Here is a 22,483-nt window from a genome sequence, read left to right as displayed (position 1 = left end):
TCTTTGTACTTTGTAAACACTTTAAGTTTGAAGAGTTTCTTGAAGTGCATCATATTAGTACATTGTTTGATTGCTTTGCTTAATCCATTCCATAATTTAATTCCACATACTGATATACCGGAGAAAATAATTGCAATTTGAACGTGAGAATAAAGTCAACATTTTAGAGTAAATTTGTAATAAATACATTATAATTTTTCGCAAGAGTAAAATTTAAATGACAATTTTAACATTTTTGAACATATAATGGGAATTTTACGAGAACAATTCTGAAATATTACAAGAATAAAGTTGCAGTCTTATTGTCGTATACATTTGTACATTCTGTGGAAAAATTGTTAAAGAGTGTGACAATTTTACAAGAATAATGTGGTAACTTACAGAAAGATAGATCAATTCAGTTGAGAAAATAATTGGAATTTGAACGTGAGTATAAAGTCAACATTTTAGTGGAAATGTGTAATTTAATAAGAATGAACATCTATTTTTTTATTTAATTATGATTAATTATCATTTTAGTTAAGTAAAGGCAGATGTTTTTTTTTTTATCCAACTGTTGATACTTGATTTATTTATTTATTTGTATTTCAGTCAACAAGTGTTTTATATAAGTCTTCAGCTTTTAAAGTCTCGATGGCTAAGAAGTGAACAGAAAGTGTTCCAAACATAACGAGGCCTCCTGAGGGACTTCATCATGAGAGAGAGAAAGGTTTTGAGGGGAAGAAACAGAGCGAGAGTGACACGCTGACAAGACATTTTACATCTGGGGGACGACCAAGAACAAGATCAAGTACGTGGTTTTCTATTTCCTCTCAGTTAACTGTACAAAGCGTAGTTATGAACAACAACAGGGTATTTTACCAACTAACAATGTGAAACCACAGTCTTGCTAAATGTTCTTATCCCCTAATTTAGAATCAATTGACAACTGTACGTTCAGGATGGGATGTACTTGCAGTGGCCAACGTTTGGGCGACAATGTCCACAAAAGAAGACATTCTCAGGATTCCTACGCGTCTAATCACACGGTAAGCACACAACTTGGAAGTTGGACCTCTAAAAAAATGCAGAAAGTTCGTATGTCGGAACCATTTCCCAGTAGGAGGTAATAGCAATAGGAAAAGTCTGTTCCAGTGTCAAACTGGGACCACCGTACACACTTTGAAGTCACATTTGAACATCAACATAAAAACAATCGCTAACAACCTGTGGAAAACAACGCTGTTCTTTCTGTCCTCCAGGTTCGGGGCGGAAACACTTATTGTGACAACGGTAATAACACTTAACACTGTGCATGGGAAGACTGTTACATCATTGTAAGAGGGAGTTCAGTACTGTAATAATAGTAGGCTATACTGTACAAGCCATTTGTGAGCGTGTGCAGTACGTAGACCACGCCAGGGGACGTGGTCATTAGCAACGGAAGGAAACACTTATCTCAAATGTGTGCCGGGTTCCGTTTCAGCAGCTTTACATGAGATGATTGCAGAAGATGAATGAACGAAGGAGAAGGGTTTTGCTACACTATATTGCCAAAAGTATTTGGCCACCCATCCAAATGATCAGAATCAGGTGTCCTAATCACTTGGCCCGGCCACAGGTGTATAAAATCAAGCACTTAGGCATGGAGACTGTTTCTACAAACATTTGTGAAAGAATGGGCCGCTCTCAGTGATTTCCAGCGTGGAACTGTCATAGGATGCCACCTTTGCAACAAATCCAGTCGTGAAATTTCCTCGCTCCTAAATATTCCAAAGTCAACTGTCGACTTTTTTATAAGAAAATGGAAGAGTTTGGGAACAACAGCAACTCAGCCACAAAGTGGTGGGCCATGTAAACTGACAGAGAGGGGTCAGTGGATGCTGAAGCACATAATGCAAAGACTTTCTCCACAGTCAGTTGCTACAGAGCTCCAAACTTCATGTGACCTTCCAATTAGCCCACGTACAGTACGCAGAGAGCTTCATTGAATGGGTTTCCATGGCCGAGCAGCTGCACCAGTGCACAAAGCAAGGTCCATAAAGACATGGATGACAGAGTCTGGTGTGGATGAACTTGACTGGCCTGCACAGAGTCCTGACCTGAACACCTTTGGGATGAATTAGAACGGAGACTGAGAGCCAGGCCTCACCAATGCGCTTTTGGAAGAATGGTCGAAAATTTGTGTAAACACACTCCGCAACCTTGTGGACAGCCTTCCCAGAAGAGTTGAAGCTGTAATAGCTGCATAAGGTGGATTGACATCATATTGAACCCTATAGGTTAGGAATGGGATGGCACTTCAAGTTCATATGTGAGTCAAGGCAGGTGGCCAAATACTTTTGGCAATATAGTGTATGTGGTACAGTGTGGAACATGTCCTGTCTCTTTCATCAGGGTAGCAACTAACATCCAATTGTTTCTTGCCTTAACAGGTAAAGAAAGTTCTAAAAGAAAATCACATTTTTACAAATCACTATTTTACAAGCTGCTCTGGCGTCCCCCTGGGGACACACTTCTACTCAGCGGTGGCTTTTTATTTAAAGCCGGTGTGTCTAAAGCCCTTTTTATAGGCCCGCGACACATTCTAAAGACATAATAACAATGTCCCGGATAAGAAAATGACACATACAAACAAAATAAACAACTGGCCTGGCTTTGATGGTTTCTGTGCCTCCTGTCATCGTGACCATGTGTACACTGCTAAAATATATAGTTCAAAATACTATATGTTGGTTAGCCTATATTGCATTGCATTTTGCGTATTTAATGTACAAAATGTATCAAAGTGGCCTCCTTTCAATTTTCTGTACGCAGCCATCGCTAGAAAAAATGTGGAGTCTCTTGTTTTAAGGGAAATTTCCGCTACATACAAAACCCAAAACCAGTGAAGTTGGCACGTTGTGTAAATCGTAAATAAAAACAGAATACAATGATTTGCAAATCCTTTTCAACTGATATTCAATTGAATTGACTGCAAAGACAAGATATTTCATGTTCAAACAGAGAAATGTTGTTATTTTTTGCAAATCTTAGCTCATTTGGAATTTGATGCCTGCAACATGTTTCAAAAAAGCTGGCACAAGTGGCAAAAAAGACTGAAAAAGTTGAGGAATGCTCATCAAACATTTATTTGGAAAATCCCACAGGTGAACGGGCTAATTGGGAACAGGTGGGTGCCATGATTGGGTATAAAAGCAGCTTCCATGAATTGCTCAGTCATTCACAAACAAGGATGGGGCGAGGGTCACCACTTAGTGAACAAATGCGTTAGCAAATTGTCGAACAGTTTAAGGACAACATTTCTCAATGAGCTATTGCAAGGAATTTAGGGATTTCACCATCCACGGTTCGTAATATCATCAAAAGGTTCAGAGATTCTGGATAAATCACCGCATGTAAGCGGCAAGCCCGTGACTTTCCATCCCTCAGGCGGTACTGCATCAAAAAGCGACATCAGTGTGTAAAGGATATCACCACATGGGCTCAGGAACACTTCAGAAAACCATTGTCAGTAACTACAGTTGGTCGCTACATCTGTAAGTGCAAGTTAAAACTCTACTATGCAAAGCGAAAGCCATTTATCAACAACACCCAGAAACGCGGCCGGCTTCGCTGGGCCCGAGCTCATCCAAGATGGACTGATACAAAGTGGAAAAGCGTTCTGTGGTCTGACGTGTCCACATTTCAAATTGTTTTTGGAAACTGTGGACGTCGTGTCCTCCGGACCAAAGAGGAAAAGAACCATCCAGATTGTTATAGGCGCAAAGATGAAAAGCCAGCATCTGTGATGGTATGGGGGTGTATTAGTGTCTAAGGCATGGGTAACTTACACATCTGTAACGGCGCCATTAATGCTGAAAGGTACATACAGGTTTTGGAGCAACATATGTTGCCATCCAAGCAACATTATCATGGACGCCCCTGCTTATTCCAGCAAGACAATGCCAAGACACGTGTTACAACAGTTTGGATTCATAGTAAAAGAGTGCGGGTACAAGACTATGTGGCGCAATATGAAGCGTAAAATACCACAACGGAGACCCCGGACTGTTGAACAACTTAAGCTGTACATCAAGCAAGAATGGGAAAGAATTCCACCTGAAAAGCTTCAAAAATTAGTCTCCTCAGTTCCCAAACGTTTACTGAGTGTTGTTAAAAGGAAAGGCCATGTAACACACTGGTAAAAATGCCCCTGTGCCAACTTTTTTGCAATGTGTTGCTGCCATTTAATTCTAAGTAAATGATTATTTAAAAAAAAAAATCAAGTTTCTCATTTCTAACATTAAATATCTTGTCTTTGCAGCCTATTCAATTGAATATAAGTTGAAAAGGATTTGCAAATCATTGTATTCTGTTTTTATTTACCATTTACACAACGTGCCAACTTCACTGGTTTAGGGTTTTGTAGTGTTGAACTGAAAATGAATAAAAACGGCGTTATGCTTATTTGTTTACGTGACAAGGGTCTTAAACGGTGACATCGCCACCCAGTGGCCTGGCATGCATACTACAGCGAGACCTGGATTTACGCACTTAACTTGAAAAGGGTTTGTAAACATACAAATTTATATACTGGAGCAAATGTCTCCATAAGAAACAATGTAAACATGAATATTGTGCTCCTGCCTCGACAAAAGTCCATGAAAGTTCAAGTTTGTACACATTGATGACAATCATTGGTACTTTAACTTTAACTTTAATTTGAACACAATATAAAGTGATATACCGTACTGTATATCAAACAAACATAACAAGGGGGTGATGGATCAACTTCCTATTTAATAACAAAGTAAAAACAACAAGTAGGTGATCTGTGTTCATTCACACACACACACACACACACACACACACACACACACACACACACACACACACACACACACACACACACACACACACACACACACACACACACACACACACACACACACACACACACACACACACATTGTCGCTAGCCCTGTGGTGCACTCACACTTTGAAGTCACAAAACTCTTAACTTTGATACAATGATTGGACTAAAACATTAAATCCACTTTACCTTGTTTGTTAATGTTTTTGGTGCACAGTGGAAGGGAAGGGGGAAGGCAGTGTTGACAATGCTGTGGATACTTTCTGAATGTTTCAAACCACACATTGCTTGTCCATTGCTTTTCTTGGACTCGTATAGAGTTAGTAAAACTAGAAAAATGCTGTAAAAAAGGCAAAATAAATCACTTGAAAAGCACACTGTGACGATCGGTCACTTCCTTTCTGTTTGTCTCCTTGGTTTTTGTATTACTTCCGGTCAGTGCTCTTATTTTGTTAAATTTCCTGTTCCGCGGAGCACTGTTTTCCCTTCACCTGCCGTTGATTGGCAGCCGGTCCACACCTGCTGCCAATCAGCATATGTCTATTTATGTTTTCTCTCGAGCACTCTTCGGTGCTCGATGATAGACTTCTATGTTTGGAACAACTCTGCAAGACTGCTTTATTTTCTGTTTATGTTAATTAAAATCATCTTACCTGCACATCCTCCTCCTGGTTTTTGCATCTTGGGGACACACAAACTGCAGCCATGCGAGTTCCTCACAGTATCATCGAGCCAGAATGCTGTGTCCTCGCGAGAACCCCTGTCGGCGACGCACAGCCGACGTTCTGGACCGCACAATTCATAGAGGACTTGAAAGCCAGGTTTGTGCGGTCCCAGCCCACAGCAGGCTCGGACCTTCTCCCTCCGCCTCGACCGCCGGTTCCGGCTCTCCGACCGGCGCGGCCACCGCCGCCTTCCCTCCTCCCGGCTAGGCCGCCGGCTCCGGCTCTCCGACCGGCGCGGCCACCGCCGCCATCTTCTTCCCCGTCGCCTGCTGTGTGTCCTGTCCCGGCTCCACGGCAATCGCCTGTGCCGGCGCGTCGACCTCCGGTTCCCACACCGCGTCGCACGCCGGTCGCAGCCCCGCGTCTTACGCCGGTCGCGGCGCCACAACGACCAACACCGGCTGAGCGCCCAGCACCCGTTCCTGCTCCAAGGCAGCTTCCAGCAGCTGCACCACGGCTGCTATCCCTTCCAGCACCCGCTCGTCCTGCCAGTCCGGCGAAGGCTCCAGTGGAGCCTTCCATGATGTCCCTCCTGGCCTCCTGCTGGGACTCGGCGAGGGACGTGTCTTTTTCCCTCCTCCTGGCCCCCTACCGCCCGTCCCTGGTTTTCGCACCGGGGGACATCAACAACCCGGAACTCCTTCTCCCTGTGGTGGACGGCGTCTGGCATCCGCCTACTGGAGGGGGGGCTACTACCAGCAGCAGTGCAGCCAAGCACACGCCGCTGTCATCCCCGCCATCGTCTCCTCCCACGGAGACATCATCGCCGCCACCTTCATCTTCCCAGGCGCGCCTTCCCACGGCGCAGACATCTTCCGCGTCACCGGCGGGACACTGCACGGTGCCGCCATCGAAGACTCCTCCCATGGCGCTGTCGTCATCGTCGCCGCCGGCTGTGCGACCTCCTCCTCATCCGCCAAAGACGCGGCGGTGTTATGGACTTCCTCCGCGCTGTCTGCTGCGATCTGCAGAACCTGCGTGTGGACCTTTGCAGCTGTTGGTGCTCAGGTACCACGCGCTTCCGCCTCCTTGTCGGCCACTAATGTGGCCGTTCCGCGGTCGCCCACCTCGCCAGTGGCAGCGGCGTTCAACGCGTCGCCGCCACCTGACGCTCCCTCGCTGGCTGCGAGGACATTTGGCCTGGCGACCCTCCACCAACTCCTCCCTCCACCCTCCCGTAATTTTTGGACTTTTTACATGATTGTTTCCAGGGAACATCTGGAATCTGTTCCTTGAGGGGGGGGGTCCTGTGACGATCGGTCACTTCCTTTCTGTTTGTCTCCTTGGTTTTTGTATTACTTCCGGTCAGTGCTCTTATTTTGTTAAATTTCCTGTTCCGCGGAGCACTGTTTTCCCTTCACCTGCCGTTGATTGGCAGCCGGTCCACACCTGCTGCCAATCAGCATATGTCTATTTATGTTTTCTCTCGAGCACTCTTCGGTGCTCGATGATAGACTTCTATGTTTGGAACAACTCTGCAAGACTGCTTTATTTTCTGTTTATGTTAATTAAAATCATCTTACCTGCACATCCTCCTCCTGGTTTTTGCATCTTGGGGACACACAAACTGCAGCCATGCGAGTTCCTCACACACACAAAATAAATGACTAAATAAGCACAAGCATCAACGTGCCCACAATGGATGTGCTGCCGGGCACAAAATGGCTGCACAGCAGAAACACAGTGGGTGGATAAAACGTTCATAGACTGAGACAAAGTTCATACACCAAAGCATATTTTTATTCACATTTGTACGTTTTCACAGGGGATAAGTGGTGTGGAAAAGGAAAAGGCTGGCATTGTGTGGGGCACCATCATGTGTGGCGTTTGCTAGCTTACGTTGTCCTTGGCTGACCAGCTTAACAAACAGATTTTCATCCGGGTGTTTAGATGATGTGGTGTTTGTGGCGCAGCATGACTTCAAGCCAACCAACCACAGAGATCTCTCATTCGGGAAGGGGGATCAGTTCCAGGTGCTGCAAGAGTAAGTACATGTTGGTGCAGTACTACCTCGAATTACGAGTAGTACTGAGTCCATGACCAGCTTCCTAACTCAAAACACGTGCATCTCAGATCAGTGTTGAAATGAAATGAAATCAATATAATAGGTGCTAGGCTCACCCAAAACAACATCATTTTAATATGTAACAGGCCTTTTAAAAAGAGAAACAAATATATAAAAACATTACAATAGAATGTAGTACTAACAACTACGTTAGTTTTATGAAGTAGTTTAATGATAATGTACAGCAGGGGTATCAAATGTACGGCCCGAGGGCCGGATCAGGCCCGCGGGATGAGTTTGCTAAAAAAAATTAACCTGAAATTTTTTTATGAAAGAAACTGCTGCTCTAAATGTGTCCACTGGATGTCGCAATAGCAATTCTTTGTACCTTTGTAGATGATGCTACATATGTACAAAATAAAGCACATGATTGTAGTACATCAGTCTAGGAAAATGATCAAACTACATAAATAACATCCGGTAATTTGATGTTGATATAATTGTTTTTATCTTGATAAATTAAAAAATAACACCAATGTGATCAACATTATTACATCATTTATTCAGAAAATATAAATAACAAATACATTATTTAAAAAAACAAAACAACAACATTATGATTTGTACATTTTCAGAATCTGCTTGTTCTATTTTTAAACAAAGAACACAATTTGAAGTTGTCTTTATTTTTAAGTTATCGTGCCGTGATTTTACCAGTCCGGCCCACTTGGGAGTAGATTTTTCTCCATGTGGCCCCCGATCTAAAATGAGTTTGACACCCCTGATGTACAGCATTTCAATCAATCAATCAATCAATGTTTATTTATATAGCCCTAAATCACAAGTGTCTCAAAGGGCTGCACAAGCCACAACGACATCCTCGGTACAGAGCCCACATAAGGGCAAGGAAAAACTCACCCCAGTGGGACGTCGATGTGAATAAATATGAGAAACCTTGGAGAGGACCGCATATGTGGGCAACCCCCCCCCTAGGGGAGACCGAAAGCAATGGATGTCGAGTGGGTCTGACATAATATTGTGAAAGTCCAGTCCATAGTGGATCCAACATATCAGCGAAAGTTCAGTCCATAGTTTGGCCAGCAGGAAACCGTCCCGAGCGGAGACGGGTCAGCAGCGCAGAGATGTCCCCAACCGATGCACAGGCTAGCGGTCCAGCCCGGGTCCCGACTCTGAACAGCCAGCACTTCATCCATGGCCACCGGACCTGTGTAACTCCCCCTCCACATGGGAGTGGGGAGCAGAGGAGAAAAGAAAAGAAACGGCAGATCAACTGGTCTAAAAAGTTTACCTTGGAGAGTAGCAGCTTCTCCGTCAAACACAACATCAGCAGCTTTTCCATATTTTCATGGATACATGTCCACCGTTTGGATATTATTTTAAAGGCCTACTGAAACCCACTACTACCGACCACGCAGTCTGATAGTTTATATATCAATGATGAAATCTTAACATTGCAACACATGCCAATAGGGATGCTGTTTGATAAGAAATCATCGAGTTCGAGCCTATTATCGAATCCTCTTATCGAACTGATTCCTTATCGATTCTCTTATCGAGTCCAGATAGGTTGTTGTATATGGAAAAAAACACACAATATTTGGTTTAACAAAAGCTCACTTTTATTATATAAGAAAAAAATAAAATCTAATAAATAAATAAATATTGACTGTTACCCCCCTAAAAAAATAAAATAAAATAAATGAATATTGACTGTTGTTACCCAAAGTATATTAAGTGGGATTTTTCAGAAAAACAAATATATACAGTAACACAAAAACAACCTGTCTCTGTGATCACTATAGTTGTGTAAATAATAATATAGTGTTAAATAAAATCAGTCCCTTGGGCACAAAACTGAAAATAATACAGCTCTCCAAAAAGTGCACTTCTGCTGCTATTTGACATAACTGTTTGTTATGATGCTTTAACATTTTTGCACTTTCTTTATTAAAAGAAAATTCTATGAAGAGAAAAGTTGTTTGCAAATGTGGTTACAATGTTAAAAAATGAAAAGTTAAAGCTAAAAAAAGAAATACACTTTATTGAGTTAACATTAGTTCTTTATAGGGGGAAATATGTGATGTTATGAGCTAGGAATATAACAACTACATTACCCAGCATGCAACAGGAGTGACGAGCATGCGCGGTAGCCCCGAAAAGTGTTGTTGCATGTTACCACCCGGCAGCTAAGAATGAGGTTATGAGCACGCTGTGAAAGTAAACGTCAAGAACTCAGCCAACACGCCTCCTCTGCATTATTTATAATTAGACAGACAACACATATACAGTGTGATTTTGTTTTGTTTACAAGGAAAGAAAAACAAAAGTTAAAAAAGGGAGATGTCATATATGTTGTATACTGTATATATGTATGTGCTGCGGTTGCTTTAAGAACGTTGCGACAGCTGCCGTAAAGGAGGTGCGTTGCTAGCCTGGTTGCTATGTTTCCGGTTGGTCGTAAAAGTGTTCTTCATGTGTTTGTACTCTGCTCAAATCTCTCAGTAAAGTTATTAATTGGATTATACCTTTTGTTTTGAACTTTATTACACCTTGGAGTGCTTTTTCCGGTCCATTGTTTTTCCTGCTTTCGCTATCTGCGCCTAATGACTGAGCTATGTGACGTCATTTCTTGTGATGTCTCACGGGGCATTTCTGGTCGGGACGGGATTGGTCCCAGGGATTCGAATAAAGAACCAACTCTTTTTCTTTACTATAGTGGTCTCGATAACGGGTACCGGTTCTCAAAAAGGGATTCGAGTCCGAGGACTCGGTTCTTTTCTTGTCGAACAACCGGGAAAACTGGTTTCGAGTATCATCCCTACATGCCAATATGGCCGGGTTAACTTATAAAGTGCAATTTTAAATTTCCCGCCACACTTCCGGTTGAAAACGTCTGGATATGATGACGTATGCGCGTGACGTCAACAATTGATACGGAAGTATTGGTACCCCATTGAATACAATACAAAAAAGCTCTGTTTTCATTTAAAAATTTCACAGTATTCTGGACATCTGTGTTGGTGAATCTTTTGCAATTTGTTTAATAAACAATGAAGACTGCAAAGAAGAAAGTTGTAGGTGGGATCGGTGTATTAGCGGCTGGCTGTAGCAACACAACCAGGAGGACTTACTTGGATAGCAGACGCTCTAGCCGACGCTAGCCGCCAACCGCACGGATGATCGGGTGAAGTCCTTCGTCCTTCCGTCGATCGCTGGAACGCAGGTGAGCACGGGTGTTGATGAGCAGATGAGGGCTGGCTGGCATAGGTGGAGAGATAATGTTTTTATCATAGCTCTGTGAGGTCCCGTTGCTAAGTTAGCTTAAATGGCGTCCTTAGCAACAGCATTGTTAAGCTTTGCCAGGCTGGGAATTATTAACCGTGTATTTACAGGTCCATGGTTTAATAGTATTGTTGATCTTTTGTCTATCCTTCCAGTCAGGGATTTATTTATTTTGTTTCTATCTGCATTTGAGCCCGATGCTACCACGTTAGCTCAGTAGCTAAAGAGCTTCGCCGATGTATTGTCGTGGAGATAAAAGTCACTGTGAATGTCCATTTCGCGTTCTCGACTCTCATTTTCAAGAGGATATAGTATCCGAGGTGGTTTGAAATACAAATCCGTGATCCACAATAGAAAAAGGAGAGAGTGTGGAATCCAATGAGCCCTTGTACCTAAGTTACGGTCAGAGCGAAAAAATATGTCTTGCACTGCATTCTAGTCCTTCACTCTAACGTTCCTCATCCACAAATCTTTCATCCTCGCTCAAATAAATGGGGTAATCGTCACTTTCTCGGTCCGAATCGCTCTAGCTGCATTGAAAACAATGGGAATTTTGAGGAGTCCTTCCTCTGTTGACGTCACGCTACTTCTGGTACAGGCAAGGCTTTTTTTATCAGCGACCAAAAGTTGCAACTTTATCGTCGATGTTCTCTACTAAATCCTTTCAACAAAAATATGGCAATATCGCGAAATGATCAAGTATGACACATAGAATGGATCTGCTATCCCCGTTTAAATTAAAAAAAAATCATTTCAGTAGGCCTTTAACATACTTGGCTGGCGTTATCAACTCATTTGGCTACAGTATGCTGCAAGTCAGCAGTGATACGCTCAACTGCTTTGCCAAAATGGCAACACACTTTCTCAGCACCGTCCTTCACATTCACTTTCTTCCTTCCCATGGATGGAATTACAAAGTTATGTTGATCTTTAGCTACAAGCTAATTCTAGCAAGTAAGACTGTCAATGTTTACGGGGTTCACCGTGACATTTGTCACGCCAGTGCTTCTCAAATATGTTCTATTATGCCACCCTTATGAAGAATAAAATATTTAACGCCCCCTCCCACTCTCCACCACGACTATAAAAAGTATAATTTGTCTATAACATTTTTATAACTATACCTCTGCATAACATTGTAAGTTTATTAACATTAAAGGAAACAAGGTCTTCCTTGTTTCCCACCATGGTTACAGTGAAGCCAAGTGCTACATTCACTTCACCATATTCTGGTATGGCAAAAAAAGCATGTTCCCCGAGGTCCGCCCCACTATTTGAGAAGGACTGTGTTACACCAACTAAAAGACCTCAACGGCGGAGTGGGCGGATGATGGTTGCATAGAAGCTCCACAACGGTGACAAAGGCGGAAGAAGGCTGCAGCAAATATGGGCCCCCAATTGTCTTGGTCTCCATGCCATTGGACCCTGGTCTTCTCTTTGCCAAGGACAGTGTGGTGGCTGTCTGTGCACCAGTCTCCCCACTTTAAAAGATTCCACGCACAGGCGTTCTCCTGAAGGCAATCCCAGCAACAGGAGGACAATCATACTCGTTTCGAGTGATCGCTGATGACTCTTATCTCAAAACACTCTCCAGGTGCCACTGAACTCTGTTGCGGTACACCAAGCGCTTTTAATGTGACACCTGTGTCGTTGTAAGGAACGGAGAATGGTTGCTGGCTCGGTCGTTGTCCACCGGACACGAGGGTTTCATACCGTCGAATTACGTCGCAAGAGCCGACACGCTGGAGGTGGAGAAGTAAGTTGTACACGTCATGCACGAAGCGTGATGTAATGTGACGTACGCCTGCATGCATACAGGTGGTTCTTTAAGGACCTGAGCAGAAGAGAAACCGAAAGGCTGCTCCTGGCGCCTGGAAACAAACCGGGGGCCTTCCTCATCCGGGAAAGTGAGACGTGTAAAGGTAACGCGGATACTTCCATCGTCTTTGGGAGTCTATCAGCTAACTCGCGTAATATGTACGAGGTGTGTCAGAAAATTTCCAGGATTGTTGATGTTGATGTCGTGTGAGAACATCGCCACGCAACCTCCAATGCAGACCTGGGCAAATTAAGCTGCGGGGACCGCATGCTAAGCTTTTCAATCTGGCCCGCCGGACATTCCCCCCCAAATGTTTTTAGATCTTTAAGATGGAGATCGTAGCTGCCATTATGATGTGCAGTGATGTTTTCAAATGACCGTAAGTCTTGAACTATACAAAGTCTTTCAATGGTTGCAATCTGCGCTTTTGCATGATATACTAGTTAATATGGTAATCTAATTAGTTACTATGGTAATCTAATTAGTTACTATGGTAACTAATTAAATTGATTGATGGGCAACACTAAATTGGCCCTCGTCCGTGAATGTGAGTGTGAATGTTGTCTATCTGTGTTGGCCCTGTGATGAGGTGGCAACTTGTCCAGGGTGTACCCCGCTTCCGCCCGAATGCAGCTGGGATAGGCTCCAGCACCCCCCACGACCCGAAAGGGACGAGCGGTAGGAAATGGATGGATGGTAATCTAATGAGTTACTATAGTCATCTAGTTAGTTACTATGGTAATCTAATTAGTTACTATGGTAATCTAAGTCACAGCAGCTCAGACGAGGTACCAAGCAGTGTGGGTGGGGAGCGTTTCCATAGAGTGTTTCCATAGAGTGTTTCCAGAGCGGCCAGCCTGAAATGTGGGTGTCAGGGACAGACCCGGAAGGAGATTTTTACAACAAAGTTCTAAAGCTTAGTGATATATCAGATATATCAGATTGTAGGTTTTTTTTTTTTTTACCCTTCGCATTATTTTTTGCTGTGTTTGTTGCATTTTTGTTGCGTTTGTCAATATTCAGTGTTTTATCGTTCATAGTTAATCTTGTAAATCCCACATTATTATCATGTACATTCTGGGTGTCTCATTCAGTAAAAAAAAAATTAAATTCCATTCCGTCTTTTAAGGCAGTCTGTCATAACATTTTTAGCATTTAATCAGACAATATTGTGAGGTTTTGTATTAGTGTTCCTAAAAATCGGATATACCGGCCCCCAGACACATTTTTTTCTCTAAATTTGGCCCCCGAGTCAAAATAATTGCCCAGGCCTGCACCAATGTGTGATTTTATTTCCTCTCGCCCAATCTCAAAGGGGGTAAAATGAACTTTTCTGACAGACCTTATAAAAGTAAAACAACAAAAGAGTCAAGAACTACTGAGTCGATGTTTAAAGTGGTGTTTGTGGTAGGTTCCTTCTCGCTGTCCGTCAGAGATTTTACAGCGGAAACGGCCGACGTGGTGAAGCACTACAAGATCCGCTCTCTGGACAACGGAGGCTACTACATCTCCCCGTCTAGCACCTTTTCCTCCCTGCAGGAGCTGGTCAAACACTACACCTGTGAGTCACCTCCTTTCAATTTTGCACTACTGCGCATGCTGAGTCCATGGTGGCCATGTTTTTCAGCCAATCTCCCTGAAATTTCACACACGTGCTTGTCGGTACACCCTAAATCAGTGGTTCTTAACCTTGTTTGAGTCACCGAACCCCACCAGTTTCATATGAGCATTCACCGAACCCTTCTTTAGTGAAAAATAAAATCTATAGTTTTTCTTCCAAATTCAAGACAAAGTTATATGTTTTTGGTAACACTTTAGTATGGGGAACATATTCTAAGTAACAGAGACTTAATTTAGAGTTATTTGGACACTAGGGGAACAAATTCTAAGTAACAAAGACTTAATTTACAGTTATTTGGTTAGGGTTAGGGCCAGGGTTAGAGGGTTAGGGTTATAATAAGGCCATGCCGAATAAGGAATTATTAAGTAATTAATAATGACTAGTTAAGAGCCAATATGTTACTAATTTGCATGTTAATAAGCAACTAATTAATGGTGAATATGTTCCCCATACTAAAGTGTTACCATGTTTTTTTTACTGGTGCACAAAATGAACCGTGCATGAACATCACCTTGTTCAAACAACAAAACCAACACAGTGCATTAACTCACAACAAATTACACACCTGCGAATCAGTGTGACTTCTGCTGTTGCCGTATCCGTAATACGCCGATAGGGAGAAGTTTTTATTTACACGATGAGTCTGGTGTGTCTTGACCTCCGCCGAACCCCTGAGGCCGACTCACCGAACCCCTAGGGTTCGATCGAACCCAGGTTAAGAACCACTGCCCTAAAGGTTTGAGGCGATTCGGCTAAACAACCTAAAAAAAAAATATTTTTGAGGCTTGTTTGAATCAACCTGCGATTTTATGAATTTGTTATGTTAAGTTGTTCTTGTATCCTTAAATGGGAACTGCACTTTTATTTGGAATTTTGCTTATCGTTCACAAAACTTATGAGAGACGAGACGTCAAAAAAGGTGTTGTTTTTTTTCTCTTTCTAACATACAAAAATCGACTCATTCTATGCAGCTAGTAATGCAGCTAATGGGAGCAATCAATTCTACCTATAAATCACTTTAAAAATGCTTTAAAAAACCGCCAACAATACTTCCTTTACGTTTTTGTAACTCGTTTAATAACCCAGCTGTAGTGACATTGTTATTGTAAGAGCGAACACAGGAACTTTTTTAATAGCGTAGTAACACATCGGCATGCTACGGTATAAGCTAGATACAGAAAATGATAAGCCAGCTTCTACATCAGCACGAAGCGTGTTTGAGTTTGCAATACACAACACAATGCGATAAGACACCAATTTGTACTGACTGAAAACATGAATAATCATATTACAGTATCTGTAAAGTATTAGCCCACATTTCATGTTTTGTTTGTACACAGCTAGACAGACAGCGTATGTACTATAGTTGTAATAACACGCATGACGTGCTGCGTGTATCATGATTAATGTTATAGCGACTTACTCGATGGACAGTTGGTCAAGCTGGCCGGGGACGTTTCCAGTTGATTTGGGCACTCAAATAATTCGGCATAGCTTGGCTCAAAAGTTCCAGATTTGCACTGACCTCACTCTCTGCGCTTCTGTCTGCTCCAACGTTTCGACCTCTTCTCTGTGCTCACTTCTAGAAGCAGCAGTTCATCTTCCGTTCGTATATTCAGCTTCAAAAAGAAAAGGTTGTGAATCCTCATTTGTCCAAAAATAGTCGTCATTGTTTGTTACCAAGTCTGCCATGATTAGAACACACCCGCGTGTTTGTTGCGAAAGTAGGAACACAGTACATGCCGGAAGTCGGATGTGCGCTGCTATAAAAACGGGAATAAATGCGCGGCAGAAGGAAGTCCCGCTATTGATTAAAATTACCAAAATAAGCTGTACGAAATCTGCCCGGGTCTTCAGAATCAACAATGCGGGCGTCCGTGCACTGTCAGTGAACAGACACAAACAGCTGATAGACAGTTGCGATAGCCAATCAGATCACGAGTTGTTGTCAGTAAGGCCTTCTTGATGGTCTAAGGTTAAATGTGACATTTACGCGTCCTGTGATTGGATACTCACCGGGACCGTTAGCGGATGAATTTGAGAACACATAGAGGTGATAGACAGTTGCGATAGCCAATCAGATCACAAGTTGTTGACAGTAGCCTATCCTAAGTAGCCTGATGTTAACGAGACTGTGATTGGATACTCACTTGTCATTTCAAAGTGAGTATCCATTCACGAATTGCAACTTAGCAGGAAGCGGGAAGTGTTGACACTCAAAGAAAGACAACAAAATGTTGATTAGGTGGCAGATATATATTATGAGCTAGGTAATATAATAACTCCATTACCCAGCATGCCACAGTAATGAATAGCATGCGCAGTAGCCCCGTATAGGTTGTTGAATGTAGTGTTACGTGAGTGTTACCGTACAATGTTGAAGGTGCGCGTTGTACAACCTGTTTTTAACCAGATAAGAAACCCATTGAGATCAAGATCTCTTTCACAAGGGTGACCTGGCCAAGAGGTCAACAGCACATGTCACAGAGTAGTTTCAGCAAAGTAATATGTTAAAGACATACAGAGAGATGTGAGAGATGTGAGAGATGCCGAAGTCCAGAGGGGGCAAGGCAGGCTCGCAGGTCCGTGGGCAAGCAAGAGGTCAAGGGCAGGAGCGAGGCGTCAGAGTCCGTGTCCAAGCGAGAGGTCGAGATCAGGGAAGGCAGCAAGAAGACCAGAGGGAATCCGGGGAGAAAAAACTCAAGGCAATGGGATACAATGAGAAACCTTGAAGGGGACCGCAGATGTGGGGGGACCGGTGCAATGGACGTCGAGTGGATCTTGTTAATAGTGTGAGAGTCCAGTCCATAGTGGGGCCAGCAGGGGATCATCTTGAGTGGAGACAAGTCAGCAGCGCAAAGACGTCCCCAACTGATGCACAGATGAGTGGTCTACCTCGGGTCCCGACTTTGAACAGCTAGCGCTTCATTTGTGGTCACCTAATAACCTCTCCACGCAGGAGAGGGGGGCAAAGCAGGAAAGAGACGGCAGATCAACTGGTCTAAAAGGGGGGTCTATTTAAAGGCTAGCGCATACAAATGAGTTTTAAGATGGGACTTAAATTAACATACGTTAACATGTCAACAGTTAGCATGTGTCAGGTACCAAAATATGACTGAGCTTTATACCTGCAAAATGAGCTAAAAGAGATAGCAGATACTGGCAAAAGGGTGATAGATTATCATCTCACTTCAACATCTCTGTCATGTAAACGTATATAAGTACGTAAATGTTCTTAATTGTCTTACCATGGATAAATATATAAATGTAAACTAGGAAATATTTTGTATTTCAACATGTATTTTGTTGTACTTTTTAAGTGCAATGACAACAATAACAGTTCCATTCCATTCTATTGCCCAGAAGGCTTAGCGTCGTAGACAGGAACCAGGAGTAGATCTGAGCTACGGAGGAGGACTACAATTGTGCCGTTTGAGCAATAATAACCTCATATATTGTAAAGTCTTCCAGTTTTTACATACATAGATTTGGATCAGACAGTTGACGAGCGTGTTTGAGCGCCGCTCAGTGACAAATTCGATTGGCAAATATGACACTGATTGGCCAAAATGTGCCATTGGACAATGTTGGACATAATTTGCGTGAATTGGCGCATTCACAACATCAAAAATTCCTGGAGGGACTGGACAGTAGGTGTTTTGTAGAGGTGTATGAAAAATTTCAAGTCAATCTGGGTTATGGGGCTCTAATGTCTGTGCATAGGTACGGCTGACGGTTTGTGCCAGCGTCTGTATGCCCCCTGCAAGAAGAAGCCCCCCCTGCAGCCATGGGCTCCGGACGAATGGGAGATCCCCAGAGAGACCCTAAAACTGGTGAAGAAACTCGGGGCCGGCCAGTTTGGAGAAGTGTGGATGGGTGAGTGGAACTTGATGAAAAGAAACAGTTAGCCCGAATGTGGAGTCATGTTTGGTTTCCCTCCACTACAGGCTACTATAAGAACATGCTGAAGGTGGCCGTGAAGACCCTAAAGGAGGGCACCATGGAGCCGCACGCCTTCCTGCAGGAGGCCAACCTGATGAAGCAGCTGCAGCATGAGCGGCTGGTGCGACTGCACGCTGTGGTCACAAAGGAGCCCATTCTCATCGTCACAGAGTTCATGGTCAATGGTAGGACAATCCATGCAGCTCGATATTCATTATCAATACATCTGAATTGCCCTTCCACGTTCAGGGTGCCTACTGGACTTCTTAAAAACGGACGACGGAAAAAGGCTGAGGCTCAATAAGCTGATAGACATGTCAGCACAGGTGCGACTTCTGTTAACTTCCTTACAGTCGTTTTCCCATCCACTATCAAGCACATCCATTTGATATAATATCCGAGATAATTTTGTGCTCCTGTTGAAGACAGATAGCAGAAGGCATGGCGTACATCGAGAGCCAGAACTCCATCCACCGAGATCTGCGAGCCGCAAACATCCTGGTCAACGACACGTTGCACTGTAAAATCGCAGACTTTGGTCTGGCCAGGCTGGTGGAGTCTGAATACACGGCTCAAGAAGGTTCACTCGGTCTTTTATTTTCAACGCATAAATGATTTAAAGGCCTACTGAAATGAAATGTTTTTATTTAAACGGGGATAGCAGATCCATTCTATGTGTCATACTTGATCATTTCGCGATATTGCCATATTTTTGCTGAAAGGATTTAGTAGAGAACATCGACGATAAAGTTCGCAACTTTTGGTCGCTGATAAAAAAAGCCTTGCCTGTACCGGAAGTAGCGTGACGTCGCAGGTTGAAAGGCTCCTCACATTTCCCCATTGTTTACACCAGCAGCGAGAGGGATTCGGACCGAGAAAGCGACGATTACCCCATTAATTTGAGCGAGGATGAAAGATTTGTGGATGAGGAACGTGAGAGTGAAGGACTACAGTGCAGTGCAGGACGCATTTTTTTTCGCTCTGACCGTAACTTAGGTACAAGCTGGCTCATTGGATTCCACACTCTCTCCTTTTTCTATTGTGGATCACGGATTTGTATTTTAAACCACCTCGGATACTATATCCTCTTGAAAATGAGAGTCGAGAACGCGAAATGGACATTCACAGTGACTTTTATCTCCACGACAATACATCGGCGAAACACTTTAGCTGCGGCGCTAACGTGATAGCATCGGGCTTAACTGCATATAGAAACAAAAGAAATAAGCCCCTGACTGGAAGGATAGACAGAAAATCAACAATACTATTAAACCATGGACCTGTAAATACACGGTTAATGCTTTCCAGCTTGGCGAAGGTTAACAATGCTGTTGCTAATGATGCCATTGAAGCTAACTTAGCAACGGGACCTCACAGAGCTATGCTAAAAACATTAGCTATCCACCTACGCCAGCCAGCCCTCATCTGCTCATCAACACCCGTGCTCACCTGCGTTCCAGCGATCGACGGTGCGACGAAGGACTTCACCCGATCATCCGTGCGGTCGGCGGCGAGCGTCGGATAGCGCGTCTGCTATCCAAGTCAAAGTCCTCCTGGTTGTGTTGCTGGAGCCAGCCGCTAATACACCGATCACACCTACAACTTTCTTCTTTGCAGTCTTCATTGTTCATTAAACAAATTGCAAAAGATTCACCAACACAGATGTCCAGAATACTGTGGAATTTTGAGATGAAAACAGAGCTTTTTTGTATTGGATTCAATGGAGTCCGCATACTTCCGTTTCAACGATTGACGTCACGCGCATACGTCATCATACATAGACGTTTTCAACCGGAAGTTTCGCGGGAAATTTAAAATTGCACTTTATAAGTTAACCCGGCCGTATTGGCATGTGTTGCAATGTTAAGATTTCATCATTGATATATACACTATATGTTTTTTTCAATTCATTATTAATATAAACTTGTCAGCTTTTTGTCATTTCACGATGCCTTTATCTCTATTTTTACATTTTGATAGAGGAAGGTATTTTTTTATCAAAGTTTACAGCGCTTCAACAACAACAACAACAACTATAATGGAGTCTGACGGAAAACAAACATCGACATTCAATATCAACACCACCATGTTCCAAGGAATCATTGAACAAGAAGACCTGGATTTGGGAGCACATTCATCAACACTCAACACTTCTTAGGTGGAATTCTTTCCCATTCTTGCTTGATGTATAGCTTAAGTTGTTCAACAGTCCGGGGGTCTCTGTTGTCGTATTTTAGGCTTTATAATACGCCACACATTTTCAATGGGAGACAGGTCTGGACTACAGGCAGGCCAGTCTAGTACCCGCACTCTTTTACTATGAAGCCACGCTGTTGTAACACGTGGCTTGGCATTGTCTTGCTGAAATAAGCAGGGGCGTCCATGATAACGTTGCTTGGATGGCAACATATGTTGCTCTAAAACCTGTATGTACCTTTCAGCATTAATGGTGCCTTCACAGATGTGTAAGTTACCCATGCCTTGGGCACTAATACACCCCCATACCATCACAGATGCTGGCTTTTCAACTTTGCGCCTCCAACAATCCGGATGGTTCTTTTCCTCTTTGGTCCGGAGGACACGACGTCCACAGTTTCCAAAAACAATTTGAAATGTAGACTCGTCAGAACATGTTTCCACTTTTCATCAGTCAATCTTAGATGAGCTCGGGCCCAGAAAAGCCGGCAGTTTCTGGGGGTTGTTGATAAATGGCTTTCGCTTTGCATAGTAGAGTTTTAACTTGGACTTACAGATGTAGCGACAAACTGTAGTTACTGAGAGTGGTTTTCTGAACTGTTCCTGAGCCTATGTGGTGATATCCTTTACACACTGATGTCACTTTTTGATGCAGTACCGCCTGAGGGATCCAAGGTCTGTAATATCATCACTTACGTGCAGTGATTTCTCCAGATTCTCTAAACTTTTTGATGATATTACGGACCGTAGATGGTGAAATCCCTAAATTCCTTGCAATAGCTGGTTGAGAAATGTTGTTCTTAAACTGTTTGACAATTTGCTCACGCATTTGTTCACAAAGTGGTGACCCTCGCCCCATCCTTGTTTGTGAATGACTGAGCATTTCATGGAAGCTGCTTTTATACCCAATCATGGCACACACCTGTACCCAATTAACGTCCTCACCTGTGGGATGTTCCAAATAAGTGTTTGATGAGCATTCCTTGACTCTGTCAGTCTTTTTTGCCCCTTGTGCCAGCTTTTTTCAAACATGTTGCAGGCAACAAATTCCAAATGAGCTAATATTTGCAAAAAATAACAAAGTTTTCCAGTTCGAACGTTACGTATCTTGTCTTTGCAGTATTTTCAATTGAATATAGGTTGAAAAGGATTTGCAAATCATTGTATTCTGTTTTTATTTACCATTTACACAAAGTGCCAACTTTACTGGTTTTGGGGTTTGTATATATATGATGTACATAAATCCATCAAAAGAAACCGAGAAATGAAAGCTATTTAATCGCATAGTCAATAGTGTGTCATATCGGTCAGCACAGGTGTGTTATTTAATTAACTTGTGTTTTCACCTGTTTTGTGGTAATCAGGTGCTAAGTTTCCCATCAAGTGGACAGCCCCAGAGGCCATCAACTTTGGCACATTCAGCATCAAGTCAGACGTATGGTCCTTTGGAATCCTCCTGACAGAAATTGTCACCTATGGAAGAATACCATACCCCGGTTAATATTGTTCACATCCAATATATATGAAGCTTGTTATGAAATACCTCCTCACATGACCCTTACTTCTGCAGGGATGACAAACCCGGAGGTGATCCGAAACCTGGAGTGCTCGTTCAGGATGCCGTGTCCAGAAGGCTGTCCTGAGGAACTCTACCACATCATGAAGGCCTGCTGGAAGGAGAGGCCCGAGGAGCGGCCCACGTTTGAATTCCTGCAAAACATCCTCAACGATTTCTTCGTCGCCACCGAGGGACAATACGAAATGCAGCCGTGACTAAAAATTGGGTTGTAGGTGACGCCATTGTGGATTCTGACAGGACAACATACATGTTGGGTGTAAAGCAGTTATCAGACGGGCAAAGGTCAACACAGGGAAACATCTGCATGGTTTACACACACACACTTTTCATTCAATCACCATATTTACACTACATGCTGTAGATATCATACAGGTTTTTTTTAAATAATTAGCAAAAAATGTGAACAGAATTGTAATATTATATAATTATTGTATATCATCTTAAGTATTTGTTATATGT

At 43.0% G+C, this 22,483-nt stretch overlaps 1 protein-coding gene across 1 annotated transcript; it reads left to right on the top strand.

Annotated features, from left to right (window-relative positions):
- Nucleotides 1–759: 759 nt before the first annotated feature.
- LOC133648492 (tyrosine-protein kinase Blk-like) lies at nt 760–22,391 on the top strand. Its single transcript, XM_062044653.1, has 13 exons — nt 760–790; nt 916–1,028; nt 1,242–1,272; nt 7,450–7,543; nt 12,525–12,623; nt 12,686–12,789; nt 14,098–14,247; nt 18,031–18,183; nt 18,255–18,434; nt 18,499–18,575; nt 18,679–18,829; nt 21,810–21,941; nt 22,016–22,391. The coding sequence occupies exons 2-13, from the start codon at nt 942–944 to the stop codon at nt 22,216–22,218; spliced, it is 1,461 nt and encodes a 486-aa protein (XP_061900637.1). The 5' UTR covers nt 760–790; nt 916–941; the 3' UTR covers nt 22,219–22,391.
- Nucleotides 22,392–22,483: the final 92 nt, after the last annotated feature.

The sequence above is a fragment of the Entelurus aequoreus genome, linkage group LG04 (assembly GCF_033978785.1).
Source record: "Entelurus aequoreus isolate RoL-2023_Sb linkage group LG04, RoL_Eaeq_v1.1, whole genome shotgun sequence".
In the NCBI taxonomy this organism is placed as follows: Eukaryota; Metazoa; Chordata; class Actinopteri; order Syngnathiformes; family Syngnathidae; genus Entelurus; species Entelurus aequoreus.
The sequence above is the reverse complement of the archived record's forward strand: the minus strand, read 5'-3'. Positions and strand labels throughout refer to the sequence as shown.

Coding starts and splice junctions, on each gene's coding strand:
- LOC133648492 (XM_062044653.1), top strand. CDS start 942: ATGGGATGTACTTGCAGTGGCCAACGTTTGGGCGACAATGTCCACAAA. Junction 1,029..1,241: donor CCTACGCGTCTAATCACACG/GTAAGCACACAA, acceptor TCTGTCCTCCAG/GTTCGGGGCGGAAACACTTA. Junction 21,942..22,015: donor TGGAAGAATACCATACCCCG/GTTAATATTGTT, acceptor TTACTTCTGCAG/GGATGACAAACCCGGAGGTG.